The 19,890-nt window shown below is 24.1% G+C and overlaps 2 protein-coding genes across 2 annotated transcripts; both read right to left on the bottom strand.

Annotated features, from left to right (window-relative positions):
- Positions 1 to 319: 319 nt before the first annotated feature.
- Positions 320 to 11,337, bottom strand: LOC122507470 (serine/threonine-protein kinase Nek5-like). Its single transcript, XM_043620194.1, has 6 exons — positions 11,134 to 11,337; positions 10,973 to 11,063; positions 10,723 to 10,890; positions 3,561 to 3,721; positions 3,169 to 3,313; positions 320 to 777 (listed from the first exon to the last, which is right to left on the bottom strand). Exons 1-6 carry the CDS (start codon positions 11,184 to 11,186, stop codon positions 493 to 495), a joined length of 903 nt encoding a protein of 300 aa, XP_043476129.1. The 5' UTR covers positions 11,187 to 11,337; the 3' UTR covers positions 320 to 492.
- A 2,861-nt stretch (positions 11,338 to 14,198) lies between these two features.
- LOC122507479 (U1 small nuclear ribonucleoprotein A) lies at positions 14,199 to 19,571 on the bottom strand. Its single transcript, XM_043620211.1, has 3 exons — positions 19,391 to 19,571; positions 18,755 to 19,000; positions 14,199 to 14,772 (listed from the first exon to the last, which is right to left on the bottom strand). Exons 2-3 carry the CDS (start codon positions 18,989 to 18,991, stop codon positions 14,311 to 14,313), a joined length of 699 nt encoding a protein of 232 aa, XP_043476146.1. The 5' UTR covers positions 18,992 to 19,000; positions 19,391 to 19,571; the 3' UTR covers positions 14,199 to 14,310.
- Positions 19,572 to 19,890: the final 319 nt, after the last annotated feature.

Below are 19,890 nucleotides of genomic sequence, written 5' to 3'. Positions count from 1 at the left end.
AAAATTTATTTTTAAATATGAATTTCTGTACCTATTTTTAAAATTTCTCATTAAAAAATAAAACATTAAACAAACGATACTTTACAATAATATTACAATCTAAAACAAAAAATTTTTAAATCAAATAACCGATTACTTGTCTATTATCAAATAAATATTTACTTAAATCAAATAATTTTGACTTGAATCAAAAAAATTGTATTTGAATCAATAAATTCATTATTAGAAGCAAATACCATTTAATTGATTGAAATAAAAATAATTTGATTCAAGTAAATATTTATTTGATAATACACAAGTAATCGGCTATTCGAATCAAATAAATATTTTATAGTGCAAAACAAACAAATATAGTAAGTCTTTAGAAAATAAAAAAACAGTTTTTAGTTCTTGGAACAATAAAAAAGAATTGATAAAATATTAAAATAGATAAAAATGTTAAATCTCGACTTCAAGACCCTTTTTGAGTCTTGTAATTAAATTAAAAAGATGTTAAACTGTTTTCGGGACAGAGGCAGATTGAGGTTTTAAAAAGTTGAGAAATACTTGCGGAGCAAGCTCCTCCTTTGAGACCGGATGGGTGCGACCAACGTTAAGATAGAGTTTCACGACGATTTTGTTCAAACACGGTGATGAGATCAGTAGTTCCGTTGATGGTCGTGAAATTGCAGTTTTTCTTAACATTTTGGAAATAGTGCTGATTAAATTTCCACTCAAGCCTTTTGTCAAGGACTTTGGCTTTTCAAAAATCACCATTTTCATCAATTCCGAATGAGTCTGAAAAATAATTTACAATAGCGAATTATAAAAGAAAAAAAATTAAAAAAACACAGTAAATCGTGAGGTATTAAAAAGCGTTGCAGATCAAATTAACACAAAAAAAAATTTTAAAAATCGAATTTGGTGTTATTTTTTACTATGAATGAAATTTTACTTTAAATCAAAACCAAGTCAACGGATTACTAACTAACTTAATAACTACCTTAGTTACTATTTAACTTCCTAACTGACTTAGTTACTAACTTACTGACTTAGTTACTAATTAACCTACTAATTTAGTTACAAACTTATTAACCTATTTAATATTATTATTATTAACCTTATTAACCTATACTTCGTTACTAATTAACCTACTAACTAACTTAGTTACTTAATTAGCTCGCTAACTAACAAAGTTAGTTACTAATCAACTAACTAACTTACTAATTAACTTACTAACTAACGAACTAACTTAATTACTAAGTTACTAACTTAGTAACATATTTACTAATTAACATACTAACTTAGTAATATAGTTACTAAATAACTTACTAACTAACTTAGTAATTACTAAGTTAGTTAGTTGGTAAATCAATTAGTAAGTATGTTACTAAGTTAGTAACTTAATAATTAAGTTAGTTCATCAGTTAGTAAGTTAATTAGTAAGTTAGTTAGTTGATTAGTAACTAACTTTGTTAGTTAGTAAGCTAATTAGTAACTAAGTTAGTTAGTAGGTTACTTAATATCTAAGGTAGTTATTAAGTTAATTAGTAGATTAATTAGTAAATATCTTAGTATGGAACAATGTTACTAAGTTAGTAATTAAGTTAATAAGTTTGTAACTAACTTAGTTAGTTAATTAGTGACTATGTTAGTTAGTAGGTTACTTAATAGTAACTAAGTTAGTTAGTAGGTTACTTAGTAACTAAGGTAGTTATTAAGTTAATTAGTAGATTAATTAGTAAATATCTTAGTATGGAACAATGTTACTAAGTTAGTAATGAAGTTAATAAGTTTGTGACTAAGTTATTAAGTAGGTTAATAAGTAACTGACTTAGTTGGGAACCATGTTACTAAGTTAGTAATTAAGTTAATAAGTTTGTAACTAACTTATTTAGTAGGTTAGTTAGTAACTAAGTTAATTAGTAGGTTAGTTAGTAACATACTTAGTTAGTAGGTTTCTTAGTAACTAACTTATTTAGGAACCATGTTACTAAGTTAGTTAGTAGGTTAAGTAGTAACTAAATTAATAGGTTAATTATTAACTAAGTTAGTTAGTAGGTTAATTAGTAACTAATTTAGTTATGATCAATGTTTCTAAGTTAGTAATTAAGTTAATAAGTTTGTAACTAGGGACCATTCACATATTACGTGATACATTTAGGGGAGGGAGGGGGGTAAGCAAAGTATCACGCTTTAACAAATTTTCTATACTAAACTATAGAAAAAGTATCTAAAATGCCTAAAATATCTATCACGTAATATGTGAATGACCCCCTAAGTTAGTAGGTTAATTAGTAACTAACTTAGTTGGTCGGTTACTTAGTAACTAACTTACTTAGGTACCATGTTATTAAGTTAATTAGTAGGTTTGTAGTAACTAAGTTAGTTAGTAGGTTAATTAGTAACTAACTAAGTTAGTAATTATGTTACTAAGTTAGTAATTAAGTGAATAAATTTGTAACTAAGTTGGTTATTAAGTTAATTAGTAACTGAATTAGTTAGTAGGTTAGGGGCCATTCAAGTATTACGTAAGCATATTTTTGAGGTTTTTAGACCCCCTCTTCCCCCTCGTAAGATTTTTTATATGCATTAGCGCCATTTTTTCTAATGAAAGTAAGCAATAGCTAGACGCCCCCTCCCCCTTAAATGCTTACGTAATACTTGAATGGTCCCTTAATTAGTAAATAACTTAGTTATTAAGTTAGTAACTAAGTCAGTTAGGAAGTTAATTAGTAACTTAGGTAGTTATTAAGTTAATTAGTAACTAACTAAGTTAGTTAGTAGGTTAATTAGTATAACTAACTTTGTTAGTAGGTTAGTTAATTTGTGAGTTAGTAAGTTTGTAAGTTAGTTAGTAACTAACTTACTATTGTCCCTTGTGAGGCTAAATTCGTTGAATTTTTACAAAGCCTTGACTGTGGTGTTTGATTTGAAGTATAATTTTATTAATTGTATAAAATAACACAAAAATGGATTATTTTAATCCTTTCTGGTGTTAATTTAATCCTAGAGGGATTAAAGTGTTGCAGATTATTTTAATCCATTCTGGTCTTATTTTAACACCTCACGTTTTACTGTGAATCTATATTTTACTTTTAAATTATTGTTTTAAATATAATTATGTGGTGGAAAGAACTTTTTTAAATTTATAGTTAGTTTAAGGTAGAATGTAGAAAGAATTGTTACCGTAGCAGGAAAAGGAAGTGTTTTTGTGACCATTTCATATAAAACGACACCCATACTCCAAATATCGCATTTTAAATCATAAGCCTGGCCTTGTAACATTTCCGGTGCCATGTAAAAATATGTTCCCGCGTGACTCAAGATACTTCTAAAATTAAATATAATAACAAAAGTTTCTTTAAAAATTTAATTTTACATAAACATTTAAAATTAAAAGAAAAATTTGTTTCAATAACTTAAGTCCATCTCCAATTTTTCTTTAAATCACGAGTTTTAACATTGAAATGATTTTAATTGCAATCAACTGCAGTTTCCAAACATGATATTTATAATAAGAATGCAATAATAAATGTATTTTTTGACAAATAAGGAGAAATAAAAATAAGAAAATGTACTCTTGATTGTTTTTTGAAAGTCCAAAGTCAACAATTTTCACGACATCCGCATTTCGTCCAGTGAGCATAATATTTTCTGGTTTCAAGTCTCTGTGTAAAATATTTTTCGAATGAATATGGTTCACTCCTAAAACGACCTGAGTGAATAAATAAACAGCATCCTAAAATAAATCAGTAAATTGCAAAAATTTTTCATTTCTTTTAATATAAGATTTTGAGTATAACCAAAATGTATTTTAGTTTTCCATTATGCAGACTTCGCACTAAAGAAAAAAGTAGCTTCAAGACTAAAAGAAAGTATCGAGAAATTAAATTTTACAACTAAATGATTATATTTAAAAAGTTATTTTCAAAAATTAAAACATGAAATTTTTTAAAATATAAATTTTATTTCTATGAAATTTGACAAAATTTACAATTGTTTATCAATCTTTAAATAAATATTTTTGTAAATTAACTAATTCCAAAATTTTTCAAAAACTTAATTTCATTCCGAATTTAAAGATTAAGGGGACTTTCTGGTTTAGAATTGACAAAAAAGGAAGGTTTTAAAACTTTTATTGTAAGAACAGTATTAAAGAAATTGTAAAAACTATTTTTGGACATTGTAGCACATTGAGTAGAGAAAATTTAAAAAATATGTTTGAGTGTATTTAGTTCAATTTCATAGCTGTAGGTGGCGTCATCCAAAAGATACCTTTTTTTGGTACGTTAGATTCCGGGCAACCTGTAATACATAAATTCAAGTTCCAAACGGGAATCTCTTCATAAGGATTTATTCTTGTGCCTAAACCTCAAAAACGATTTTTTTTAAAGGTTTTTTTATTTTATATGTACATTTTTCTCAAAAACTCGCAAAAACGCCGTGTTTTTGGGTCAATTTACCTCCATATAAAAACACAGGCGGTAGAAATATGAGTTTTTAGAGGTTTAGGCACCAGTTTTTTAAATAAAGAATCGAAAAATTTTTGGGATTTCAAAATCGGTTCGGTAGATTTCGAGAAAAGCTCTGTACTAGTTTGAAAAATGAGTTTTCGAGAAAAACGCGTTTAAAGTTTTCATAACATAATTCATTGAGTCATGAATATCAAACAACTTTTTATTACAACAGAACTTCGTATCCCGCTGTTTTTGGGGTCGCTGATTACGAATTTGATGTCCGTTTTGGAAAATCCAAAATGGCGGATCCAATATGGCGGACGAAAAAATAAAAATTCAACCGGATTTGCTTAAAACTTGCTACTCGGGGGTTTTTGGGGTCGCTGATTACGAATTTGATGTTAGTTTTTGAAAATACAAAATGGCGGATCCAATATGGCGGACAGTATTACTTTCAAAATTGATAATGAAGTATTTGATTCAAACGCAATGCTTTAAGATTTTGAACATATGTTATTCATTCAACAATATCTGCTTTTGGCAGCCCGCAATAGCATATCTTTAGATTCTATAGCATTTTTTTTCAGTGTATATGTATTTAAAACGTTCCTAGAACGTTAATGTTTTGTGCCTATATTCATAACTAGCAATCTCAAAAGGCCACAAGTAACCATTTTCAACTAAATTTAATTAATTTCTTAATCTTTGTCCGCCATATTAGATCCGCCATTTTGTATTTTCAAAAACTGACATCAAATTCGTAATCAGCGACCCCAAAAACCTCCGAGTAACAAGTTTTAAGCAAATCCGGTTGAATTTTTATTTTTTCGTCCGCCATATTGGATCCGCCATTTTGTATTTTCAAAAACTGACATCAAATTCGTAATCAGCGACCCCAAAAACCCTCGAGTAACATGTTTCAAGCTAATATCAATAAAAGAGGAACACCAAATATGTAAATAAGATAACTGTAGATTGTTGTTGAAATACATACCGTCATAAATATTGTTATAACTTTTGTTTTTGTACATATTTTTTAAAAATCGTTTTGGGACAGTAATTCTATGATACTAAGGAACATTTTTAAGCAAAAAAAAAAATCGATTTTTTTGAAATTCTAAACCAGAAAGTCCTCTTAAACTAAAGTTTTAATAATTTTGTAAAATTAATATTTAAATACTTTTATTATTTATTCTTCAGCATGAATTAAAGTTTCAAATAACTTCAATGTATAAAACCTTTTGAAACTTAATTATTTCTATAAAAATTATGTACAACTGCTGTTCTTCCAAAATTAAATTATTTTTCTAATTTTTAAATAAAATTATTCAAAACCTTAAAAATTTTGTAGAAAAATAATCTATATTATATAAATAATTGTTGCATTCTGGATGTATTATGTTCGTAGTTTCAAATTAATTCCTTTTATTTGATTTTTCGTTTCCTAATTTTTTCATTAAATTTTCCATTTTAAATGTTTTACATTTAATTAAAAATTTCTAATTCTTTTCAATTCCTCACTTCTTACTGGGACACTACAACGCTAATCTTAGCAGAATCCCACTATGAGGTTTTCATAGTTTTGAAAATTTAAAGGAACAATGCAGAGAAACTTTTTATTTTAATTAATAAAATTTCTCTTATCAAATTTCCTCCAAGAGGTTAATAATTAGGTATTCATAAGTACCACACATTAAAGAAGAACTTTTATAGATTTTTTTGAGCAGTTTTTAATAAATATTAGTTTTAATAACCATGGTAACAATTTTATAAACATTTATCCTTTACTTTTCCAATTTTCTTCTATGATTATAAGTATTCATAAGTACCACACCAAATAAGAAAGTTTATAGAATTTTTGGAGTAGTTTTTCATAAATATTAGTTTTAATAACCATAGCGACAATTTCATAAACATTGCCAATCGTAAATAGTTTTTTAAGCTTTTTCACTTCAAATGGTTTATTGGAGTACTTATCAAGAACCCTTGTACGTTATAAACCTCCATCAAAAGAAGGAAATCATTTCAGTAGTAGGTCAAAGGCAAACTCTTTCCTTAAATAAATAAAAGAATTAATAATTTTAGTTTAATTTTTTTTCGTAATTGTCATTCGATTTCTATCGACTAAAAGTGGTGGTTGTGCATTGTACAACCATGAAATTTAAAGACATATTTTTTGTCAGCTTAATTTTATGGAAAGAAATTTTGGTAATGTCTTCTGCAAGTAATTACTATGACGGACTGATAAAGTATCTGAAAAACGACTCCAGATTGCGTCAGATAGTGTTCCTTCTTGACGATGAATTAGTCCATTCGGACCCATTGATGGATTCTCTCATGTCAGCAGTGAATTCGCATTTTCCATCGTTTACGGTCAAGTACAGTGATATAAATTCTAATCTTGCTAAACAACGTTTACAGACACTATTGCGACCTAAAATTACTGGACTATTCGTTTTGCAGTGGACAAAGAACACACCATTCGATAAATTTGAGGAATTTTTTACTGACCGAAATGATTTATTAAAGGGGCCAACACGACCAAAATGTTTAATAGTGCCGTCTTATCCTATATTTCATATAAATATCAGCGGAATTTTGTCATTTGTTAAAGATTACAATTTCATGGACTTTAGTGTTTTGATAAATATGAATGAACGGACTCTAAAAATTGAACAAAACCATAAAAAATTAATTCTTATTGTTGTAAAGGCTTTACGAAGCCCAAATAGGTACGAATATTTAGATTTCTATTTCCCAGAGTTTGATTCTGCAGAATTATCATCAAAAAGTCAGTGGTTTTCAAAGCATATTTTATCTACTAATAATTCATTTGTGTACGAATATTTTATGGCTATAAATTTTTTACGAATTTTTTCACGAGAAATTTATTTTGAACCGAAAACACTATCTTTTGTACTGCTAAATTCTCAAATGGTTTTTAGTGTATTTGATCACATATGGGCAAAAATGGAACATTTCCAAAAAGAAAAAGAATATATGTATCCTAATGAGAATATAAATTTTTATACATTTTCTCGGAGAGTGGATGTGGGTTTGATTAATATACTACTTCATACAATGCACCCTGTCAATGCTGTTATTCCACAAATGTCAAAACATTCAAAAGAAATTAGTGTCTCAACAGAATTTTGGTACATGATCATTGTAACAGTTTGTACAATTTCTATTATACGATTAGTAGCATTTTTGATAAAATTCAACAACAGTACATGGCAAACTTTAAACATCAGCCAAATTATAATGGGAATGTCTGCGAATCACGAACCTCGAAATTTAGCAGAAAGAACAGTTTTCGGATCATTGATTATTACATGCATTGTCTTTACTGGCTATTTTTACTCGATAATCCTCGACATCAGTTTTCGACCATCTCCTGAAATTTCGACTCTCACAGATCTTGTCAATTCGAATTTAACACCAGTTTTGTCTTTTGAAGTACGTTATAACTTAGCAACAACAGATGCAATCGCTAACAATGGAAAAATAGGAAGTATTGGTAGACAATTAGCAGAAAAAGGACTTACATTGGAAAGTATAAAAGAAGATAGGAGATTTGAAGAAGGTAAAATATTAGAAGGAGATTGTTTGCTAAAGTATATTGATCACCGGAACATTTCCTGTGTTATAAAAAATGCTCCACATCATGTTAAAAATTACATGGCTAAAAACGGAAGAACAAATGTTAAAATATTGGAAGAAACTGTTTTGTATTATTACTATCCATTTGCCACAGAGTCTTTTACACCATATCTTGATGATTTTATCAAAAGAATCTTAAATGTTTTGGAATTTGGATTATCGAGAGAGATTTACAGAAGCAATGTCAATTTACGGCAAACAAATAATTCGGAATTACAAATGATTTCGAAGGAGCAAATATTTATTGCCTTGTTTTATGTAGGAACAATTGGATATTCGCTGGCTATCATGGCTTTTATACTTGAAGTAATTACAGCAAAGATAAGAAGCAAATTTTTGCACAAACCAAAATTTCGATTTGTAATTTAACCCGATGTACTGGTGTTGAATGAAGTTAAATACAGTATGACTTCGCCTTGTATTGATAAATTGGCTTAGGAAGATTTTATAAAAGAGAGAAAAACTATTCTAGTCACTTCTACTTATAAGGCAGTGTAAGCGTTTGATTTTCTTTACTTCAAATCATATTATAGATTCGAATAGTAAATATTAGATAATTTATGTACACCGTACTTTTCCGTATATGTCACGTGGAGGAGATATTGTAATCATTACATCTCAATAAATTTTAGTAACAAATAAGATATAATTTATTTTAACCCATTAATGCCCATGGGCACAGAAACGCAGGTATAAAAAAGTAACTATTTGGATCCTGGCATGGGGTATAAAAATAATTTTTGACATTAAAAATTTTGTTTAAAAAATTTTTTTTTGTTATGAACAAATTAAAAAAATTTTAATTTTTATAACAATAGATCTTTTTTAAAAAATTATGTAACATATGTTCTCGTAGTAGTTTTTCGCGTAGAATCGAATGGCGCTATCAGTTTTTTATGAAAATCAATTTTTCTTAATTTGTTTATAACAAATTGTTTAAACAAATTTTTTTAAACAAAATTTTTAACGTCAAAAATTATTATTATACCCCATGCCAGGATCCCAATTGTTATTTTTTTGATATCTGCGTTCCTGTGCCCATGGGCATTAATGGGTTAATATTGATTTCGAGTTGGGATTTAAAGTCAGTCCGATATTACTGTTTTCAATTCTTAATAATCTTTTAATACTTCTATAATTGTGTACAAATTCTGTTTTGTTCTCAACAAAATGGAGAACAACAAGACAAAGACACTCTTATGTTATGTTCCTTGGATAGAGAAATTATGAAAAGTACCAGATTGAAGAAAGATACAATTATAGTAATGTTCCTTGAGTTTTTCTAAAGTTTTAGATTTAACAAAGATATATGATTGTAGTACCTAATGTTCTTTGATTAAAGAATTTGAAGAGTGTTAAATTTTTCTTTATATGCTTGTAAAGGACTATATGCTATTTTTTGATAACAGAAAGACAATTGTACTATCAAACGAAAAGCGGGAATAAAGAGAAAGATTAAATGGATATTGGTCCTTGCTTATATTATAAAAAAGAATCTCAATGTTAAAGAGTTGTGAAATTTGAGTGTTTTAAATAAATATTGAACATGGAATAAATTAATAAGTTTTGAATCATTTTTAACCCTGTCTTGTTTAAGCCAAACAATAATTTGTTGAAAAATAATGAAAATGTAAATGTAATACTTTTTCATTTGTTTTGCATGGGTCTAAAATAATTTGAGAAATTCATACTTCTTATTGTTATATTCTTATATTTTTTAACATAATTATTAATTTCATATTTTATTGAGTAGTGCATAACCCACGCTTCGATATAAACAAAAAATGAAAGGAAAAATTATTTTATTTATTTAACATTTTGATGTTTACTTTTGTTATGTTTATTATTGAGTGAGATAGACAGTAATGACTTTTATTTTTATTTATGTCAAAATGCGACCAGAAAAGAGAAAAGTAATGTGAATGATTAAAAATTAAATAAATTGAATACCGTGTTTTGCGTGTAAAATTTTCTAGTAAATTAATAATTTTTAAAAATAAATACTTGAATATTATTATAATTTTAACAGGAATTAAAATTTTCAAAGATTTCAATTTAACAACATTGAAATTTAATTATTTCAAATAATTCTACTATAACGGTTCTCATAGTCAAAATTATTTTCTAAAATTGTAATTTTTTAATTCAAAAATAAATAGTTTACTACTTTTATAGTAAAAACATTTCTGGTAACTTTTGCTACTTTCGGAGCAAATTCTGTTACGTTTGAAGTAAATTTTACTACGTTCAAAAAACATATTTGTAAAAATTAGTAAAATTTACTTCGAAAGTAGCAGAAGTGACCAGAAATGTTTTACTATAAAAGTAGTAAAAGTTATTTTATATTTTTCTCCGTGAAATATTAGTGGGTTTAAAATAGTGTCAAAAAAAGAAAAAGGTAGCTTTTTTGTGTTACAAATCTAAAAAAGTATCAAAATATACCAAATAGTAAAAAAGTAGTAAATTCATAATAGATTATTGTAATATAGCAGTGCGAAGTCTGTTTGATTTGTTAAAAAAGTGAAATTATTTCCTATTTGTAAAAATGAAGTAGGTATCAAAAAATATAATTATATATATTTTTTTGAAACTAAGTTAAAAATAATTTTAATTAATTTACCTCTTCTTTTAAAGGCCTTTGTCGTTTCTCGAGCAAATCCTTTAAAGTCCCATGTCTTGCAAATTCCATTAAAATAAAACTTCGTTTACCCTCTAACCAAGCTCCACGATAGGAAACAATATTCGGATGTCTCAATTTCCGAATGGAATCAACTTCAATCAAAGCCATCTTGTTGAAAAAAATTTCTAATTATTAAAACAAAAAGAAAAAAATACTTTCTTCACAAAAATGAACCAATAAAAAAATATACCTTAAAACTCAAAAAGTTTGTTGCACTTAATTTTTGCTCTTTAATAACAAAAGGCTTCCAATCACTTTTCCTCCGTACCAAGTGCACCATTCTGCGAAGAAAATAAACTTAAAATTTCTCTTTCGTAAAAATATTTTTCTTAACTGTAATTTCCAACTCACCCAAATGTTCCGTTCCCTAATACAGTTTCAAAATTATAATCGTCTGAATTCATTTTTTAAAAATTTGCTATCTCTGATAGTTGTCATAAAATTAAAAATTAAAATCAAACAGGGAACAAAACAACGAACGGAAAGACTCATTTCTGGTAACAATTGTTTACTTTTTCTAGGTCAGCCATTAATGTTTATTGTCCTTCGGATTGAAACACCAATAAACTAAATTCCCTGAAATCATAGTTCTAAGCGAAAAATAAATAATTTTCCAAATGTAAACCAAAACCTTTAACTTTTCCAAAATAAAAAAAAAAAATTTTTTAAGCACATTATTGAAACTCTGTCTAAATAAACCAAGGTTTTAAATTCTGCATTACATTAAATCTACTAATAGTTGAAATAAAAGAAATATTCTTAAAAATTTTAATAAAATTTTTCATAGAAATATAATTCAAAACAATTTTTATAAAATTCTTTGAAACAATTAAATTATTTTAAAAAAATTAAGGAAAATCTTTCGCAATAATTGAATTATTTTCAACAATAATTAAATTCTTCGCTGAAATTCAAATGTTTTCAATGTCAACTATATTAATCAAATTTCACAAAAGAATTCAATATTATTGTGAGAAAAAAATTAATAAAATTCAAATTAAAAATTTAACTAATATTATAAATAAAAAAATTTCCACAGGATTTGAATTTTTTAAGTCCAATTTGAAAAAATATTTTTTAAAAAAATCAATTATTTAAAATAATTTATTAAAATTCTTTAAAAAAAATAATTTTCTAAAATTTTGATAACATTTGTTTATAAGAATTAAATTATTTTCATAAATAACAAAATTCATGGCAAGAATTAAATTATTTTTAATACAATTTTACTTGAATTATTCTTTTACATTTCTATAAAATAATACAAAAAATTCAATTATTTACAATAATAAAATAAAATTTGATGCAAGGATTCAATTATTTTTAAAAATAATAAAATTCATCGCAAGAATTAAATTATTTTTAATGTAATTTAATTAAATTATTCAAAATAATTGAATAATTCTTTTTAATATTTATAAAATGCTTCAAAACAATTCAATTATTTAAAAAAAATTTAATAAAATTTGATGCAAGAATTAAATTATTTTTATAAATAATAAAATTCATGGCAAGAATTTAATTATTTTTAATACCTACAATTTCATTAAATTCCTCGAAATAATTGAATTATTCTTTTAAATTTTTATAAAATGATTCCAAAAATTAAATTATTTACGATAATTTAATAAAATTAGATGCAAGGATTGAATTACTTTCATAAATAATAAATAATTCTTTACAGGGATTCAATTACTTTTAAAACCAATTTTCAAGATTATTTTTCTAAAAAAAATCAATTATTTACAATATTGTAATAAAATTCTTTGAAAAAAATTCATTATTTTTTAAAATTTTTATAAAATTTGTTTTTAAGATATAAATTACTTGCATAGATAATAAAATTCATTGCAAGAATTCAATTATTTTCAATTTAATTTTAATTAAATTATTCGAAATAATTGAATTATTTTTAATACAATTTTAATTTAATTATTCGAAATGATTAAATTATTTTTTAAAATGTTTATAAAATGATCCAAAAAATTAAATTATTTTTAATTATTTAGTAAATTTAGATGCAAGGAATCAATTATTTTCATAAATAATAAAATTTATGGCAAGGATTCAATTACTTTAAATAATTTAATTTAATTTTTATTTTCAATTTTAATTGAATTATTCGAAATAATTCAATTATTCTTTTAAATTTTTATGAAATGATTCAATAAATTAAATTATTAACAATAATTTAATAAAATTCGTTGCAACTATTCATTTTTTTCCATAAATAATAAAATTCATCACAAAAATTCAATTATTTTTAATAAAATTTAAAATGAATTCTTTGAAATAATTGAATTATTCTTTAAAATTTTCATAAAATGATACAAAAAATTAAATTATTTACAATAATTTAATAAAATTTGATGCAAGGAATCAATTATTTTCATAAATAATAAAATTCACCACAAAGAATTCAATTATTTTTAATCTAATTTTATTAAATTTTTTTTAAATAATTGAATTATTCTGTTGTATAATCATAAAATGCTTCAAAACAATTCAATTATTTAAAAAAAAAAATTAATAAAATTAGATGCAAGGATGCAATTATTTTCAAAAGTTTGAATTAAATTTTTTATGAGTATTCAATTTTAAGATATAATCAATTATTTATTTTCGTATTTAAATAATTAAATTCTTATAGAACTTTCCAATAAAAATTGGTTAAAAAATTAATTTCTCTAAAAATTTTATATTATAATTGAATATTAAATGCGTTATAGTATAAATTTTTAGAAATAGTTAAATTTCAAAACGCTTTTACATTACATTTAAAATAATTTATATCCTTCCGTGTATTGTTAATAAATAATGTATATTCGATTCAAGAAAGAAAGAATTAAAAATTAAAACATTAAAATTATTGATATAAAATAGTTCGAAATGAAAAAAAAACCTGAGACTTTAATTAACATTTTCAGAAGGAAAACTTATTCATTTAACAGGAAAAATGAATATTTTTGATTTCTTTTATTAATGTTTATTATGTTGAAGTGTAGAAAATTATAACTTACTCTTAATCATAAAAAATTGAGATATCCGGAATTCTTATTATTTTAAAAGGCATCCAACATTTCTTTCGATCTTATTCACTATCGAAAATTATAAATACATACTGTAATACCTAATGTTTTTTGAAATTAGAAAATTGTACAGTAAAAATTCTGATATTTTCAGTAGAGATGGAAAATTAGCAATTCTGGTATTTTATATTCTCGTAAAAAAATACACAAAAGTGTACGATTTTTTAAAAAAATGTATAATTTTTTAACGCATTAATAATAAATATTAATATTAATTAATTATAAATTCATATTAATAATTAATTATTAATATAAGTATTTTATAATAATTGCAATAAATTTCCATTTCAAATAAAATTTTAGTATAATACCAGAATCAAAAATTTGATTTTCAGTATATACATAATAATTGACTTAATTAAAGAAATTTTTGTTTTGAGACAAGAAAAGAGTGAAAATCAAGAAGAGGTAATCTTTTTAACATGGGAACTTGTGAAATTTATTTTTTGGCAAAGGAAATCTTCATTGCGTGGGAAGGTGTAATTTTGAAACCTTGAAGCGCATCTTTCGCGGCTCCGGATTGTACTTCATTTTCGAATTCAACGAAGGCGATGTCGTGTCGATTGGGAACCAATCGCACTTCTTTGAAGCCAGGAAATTGGTTGAACAACATGGACAACATCATTTCGCTTGTCTCGTCCGGTAAGTTCGTAAGGAAGAGAATTTGATTTGGTGGTTGCTCGGGAACTGCAGCGTTTGACAAGCCAATATGTTGAGGAACGCCACCAGCGTTGAAACCAACTTGATGTGATTGCTTCGCTTGATCCTTGGCGCGTTTCTTCGCTCGTTTCGCCTCTTCTTCCGCCGCTGGCAAAATACGTTTCGGTTTTTTTGGTCTTTCAGCAAATGTGCCCTTCATTTTTGCAATCATGTCACTATCTTGCTTTGCATATTGTATCCTCTGCAAAATTAATTATCAATTCATTAATAATAATAAATAACAATGTATTAATTGCCAACAGATTATTTGTTAAGAATTCTTTTATTTTTCACCAGAGGAAACGAAACTAAATTTAAAAGAAGCGTCAACAAGAATTTTCAAAAATTGTAAAAAAATTAACATCAGAATAGGAGAATTTACATTTGTGACTTGCTGAAGCGGAACGGCCTCGGGACTTGACCTCTTTTTCCAATAATTCCAATTACTGTTAACTCTGTTCTTTCTATATTTTGGTGGATTAGAAGCTTATTGGTAAAAAGTACCAGTTTGTAAAAGTTAATAATTAAAAAAATAATCAAACTAAACCGTAAACTTTTGCCCAATTCGGAAAAATTCCTTCGTTCACAAATAATGTCACGCAATTTTTTGAAATTTTCACCCCCCCCCCCTTGTTACGCAATTAAATGCAATTTCACATGTAAAAAATACATTGTGTCACGTTTAGTAAAGACCGTCCCCCTTCCCCAAAAAACGTGACATCATTTGTGAACGCTCCCTTTTGAACCTTGTAACATATTACAAGAAGAGTATTAAAAAATTTTACTAAATAAAAATAAAATACAAATTTTTCTAAAATTTTGCAAAAAGTAGAAACTTTTTTCTTTAACATAACGAAAAATTCTTCTAACTTATCAAATTTAAATTTAGACAATTTTTGTAAATTTTTCTTTAAAACAAGGGAAAAGAGAGGAATATGCATAACTTTAAATGTTTTGGGAGATTTTATAAATATACGGGGATAAAAAGAAGAAGGAAAAAAAAGGGTACAATGATACCGTACCAATGAATTTTTTTTAAATATAGAAATTAACACAATTTGAAAAATTAATATTGTGACGTAAAAAATTATTAGACTTCACACTCAATAATTCATTTTAAAAAAGTAGCAAAAAGTAGTTTTATTATCCTGACTTTTTCCTAACTTTCATCACAAATATTTACTTCCTTCTTATCCTGCTAATAAATTGAATTCCTGCAACGAATTTTATTATTCATCAAAGAATTTAAATAGAAGCTGTTATAAAAATAATTTAATTCTTGCCAAGAATTTTCTTTAAATAATTAATTTCTTTCGACTAATTTTATGCAAATTCTAAATTAAATAATTGAATTCCTGAGAAATTTTTATTATTCACGTAAAAAGAATTGAATTTTTTTGAAGATTTTTTACAAAAATTGTTTTAAAGAATTAAATTCAGTTTGGAAATTTTATGAAAATAGTATAGATGTTGAAAGACATTAAATTGCGAAAAGTTTTTTAAAATAATTAAATTTTACAAAGAATTCTATTAAAATTTTTGCCAATAATTGAATGTCGCCTGTGAGGTATTTTATTAAATTTTTTTGAAAATAATTGACTTCCTAAAAAGCATTTTATTATTTATGAAAATAATTGAATTCTTGAGAACAATTTTAAAATAATTGAATTTCCGAGAAGAAATTTATTACTTTTAAAAATAATTGAATTCTTGTTATGAATATAATTTATGAAAATAATTGAATCTTGCAAAGAATTTTATGAAAATACCTCAAAATAATTGAATTTTTGGAAATAATTTTATTATTTATCTTTAATAATTGAATTCTTTCGAAAATTATTTATGTAAATAATTGAATTCTTGAAAAGAATTTTATTAAAATCTAAAAGAATAATTAAATTATTTCAAAAAAATTGAATTAAAATTATATTTAAAAGAATTGAATTCTTGGGGAGAATTTTATTAAAATATTTGAAAATAATTGAATTCCTGTGAGAAATTTTAATATTTTTGTAAATAATTGCTTTTTTCGAGGAATTGAAATCAAATTTTTAAGAATAATTATATTTTTTTTTAGCAATTCCTGTAAAATTGTATTAAAAGTAATTGAAATATTACGATGAATTTTATTAAAATTTAACAAAAATAATTGAATTCCTGAGAAGAATATTTTATTATTCATGAATAGAATTGAATTCTTACAAAAGTTTTTACACCAAATTTTTTAAATAATTGAATTCAGTTTGGAAATTTTATAAAAATATTAAATATTAAAAATCATTAAATTGCGAACAGTTTTTAAAAATACATAATTAAATTTTATTAAAATTTTTGACCATAATTGAATGTCTGTGTGGTATTTTATTAAATTTGAAAAAAATTGAATTTTGCAAAGAATTTTATTAAATGCCTCAAAATAATTGAATTTTCGAGAATAATTTTCTTATTTATCGACATAATTGAATTGTTTCGAAGAATTATTTATGTAAATAATTGAATTCTTCCGACGATTTAAAAAAACATTTTTTTAAATAATTGATTTTTTTGAGGAATTGAAATTAAATTTTTAAGAATAATTACATTTTTTGAGCAATTCCTGTAAAATTGTAGTAAAAATAATTGAAATCCTGCAATGAATTTTATTATTTATGAAAATAATTGAATAGTTGCTAAGAATTTTATTAAAATTTCAAAAAAGAACTGAATTCATTAGAAGAATTTTAGTATTTATAAAAGTAATTGAATTATTGCAAAAAATGTTATTAAAATGTTTAAAAAGAGTTGAATTTCTGTAAAATATGTTAATATTTTTGAAAATAATTGAATTCTCAAATTCTTCATAAGAATTTTATAAACATTGTTTTAAATAATTAATTTTTTCCATGAGTTTTATTATTTATGAAAATAATTGAATTCTTGCGAACGATTTTATTAGAATTTTTTTAAATAATTGAATTTCCATAAAGAAATTTATTGTTTTTAAAAATAATTGATAAAATAAATAATAAATAATTTATTTAAATAATTAAATAAATAATTATAAATAAATTATAAATAATATAATATTAATTATTTTTTATAAATAATTATAAAAAGAAAAATAATTTTCAATCTTGTGATGAATATTGTTATTTATGAATACAATTTAATTTTGCAAAAAATTTTATTAAAATGCCTTAAAATTATTGAATTTTTAAGAATAACTTTGTTATTTATCGACACAATTGAATTCTGTCGAACAATTATTCATGTAAATAACTGAATTCTTGGGAAAAATTTTATTGAAATCATAAAGAATAATTGAATTATTTGAAAAAAATTTAATTAAAATTGTATTTAAAATAATTTCTTTCGAACAATTTTATTCAAATATTTTAAAATATAATTGAATTCCTGTGAAAAATTTTATATTTTTTATAAATAATTGAATTCTTTCAAGAATTTAAAAAAAACTTTTTTTAAATAATTGATTTTTTTGAGAAATTGAAATCAATTTGAGCAATTCCTGTTAAATTGTATTAAAAATAGTTGAAATCCTGCGATGGATTTTATTATTTACGAAAATAATTGAATTGTTGCTAAGAATTTTATTAAAATTTTTAAAAATAATTATTCTGAGAATAATTTTATTATTTATGAAAATAACTGAATTGTTGCGAAAAATTTTACCTATTCTACATAATTAATTTTTTCGAAATGTAATAAATATGAAAATTTTATTAATTAAATAATTGTATTCTTGTAGAAAACTTTATTTGTGAAAATAATTGAATGTTTTAATTAATTAATTTAAAATAGTATTAAAAATAATTGAAATTCTTCGATGAGTTTTATTATTTATGAGAATTATTGAATCGTTTTAAAGAATTTGATTATAATTTTTGAGAATAGTTTTTTGATTTCTAGTATTAGCGAATTTAAAGTAGTGGACATTCTCAAAAGAAAACAGAAATAGTAGCTTTTATTGCTTGAAATCTAAAAAAAAGTATTCAAATAGTAGTAAATAGTAAAAAAAAAAAGAAGTAAACAGTAGGTTTTATTAGATGAGTGCGAAGCCTGTTATTAAAATCGATAACAAAAATAGTTTATTTAAATCTAAAATTTCAAAAATGTTCAATTTCAAAAATTATGTATTGAACAGCTTAATTTTGAGAAAGTAAAATGAAATAATAGTGTTTTCTTACCATTGGTTTGTCATAAAACGGAAAACCTTGCATAGATCTTAAAGCATTTGTTGAACTAGCAATTTCCTTGAATATAACAAAAGCCTGACCTCGCATTTTTAAAGTTTTAAGTGCTACAATATCCAAAATTTGTCCAAATTGACTAAATATTGCATATAAAGACTTTTTTAATTCCTCCTTCTTAATCTTCTCATTTAGATTATTGATATAAATTGTGTTATTCGGCCTAATATCCATTGTGATCTTCTGTAATCAAATACATAACCTCTATTTAGTTAAAGAAATCAGTATTTATTCATTACTTTTACATGGACTAAAATAAAAACATAATAATTATTCGTCAATTATTTCCCTTAAATTTAAATATGTATGTTTCAAATATAGTTTGTCTTAACTATAAATAAACAAACAAAACAATTTGATTAATAAACATTCTATTTCGTTTCCAATAAAGAAAAAGGAAGAAATAGACAAATTAAAAATGAGAAAAATCTTAATTTTTTATTAATTTATCCGATTTGTATGTAAAAAGTGTAAACAAAATCATTTTTACAGTATAATAAACAAATAAAATCAGGTGCGTAAGCAAATAGTAATTTTAAATTGAGGCAATTATGAAATAAAATTATCCGTTACCTTTGTTAAGAAGTTCTTATAATTTCCTCGATATTATTAAATTTCTTTAATTAGTGTTTTAATAACATTAAAAATTATACCATAAACAGAATAAACTTATTATAAAATTCAAGTCGGCGTTATTTTTTAGGTTAGAATCAACGATGCATCCACGATTGCCGACAAGCAGGTCTACCAACAGGTTTACCAATAGTTGCAAAATACAGTGACGTCGAATCGCAGTTCTCCTGGATGGAAAACGTTAAATTCCTGATTATTTTCTAATATTATTGAAAAATAAAATATTGTCTATTAAATATTAATTTTTAAGAGGCAGAATCAATATTTTTTATTGATATATTTCTACAGGGTTGCGTTGCGAAGTTACGAATAGAAAATATTGTCTACTTAGGGATATTTTTATTCTATAACACTAGAAAAATACTCTTTTCTGATTGGTGGAGATCGTAATTATTTGTCCATGAAACAACTTTTCATTTTTCTTCTTTATCTTCTATAAT

The sequence above is a fragment of the Leptopilina heterotoma genome, unplaced genomic scaffold (genome assembly GCF_015476425.1).
Source record: "Leptopilina heterotoma isolate Lh14 unplaced genomic scaffold, ASM1547642v1 Lhet_47, whole genome shotgun sequence".
Lineage (NCBI taxonomy): Eukaryota > Metazoa > Arthropoda > Insecta > Hymenoptera > Figitidae > Leptopilina > Leptopilina heterotoma.
The sequence above is the reverse complement of the archived record's forward strand: the minus strand, read 5'-3'. Positions and strand labels throughout refer to the sequence as shown.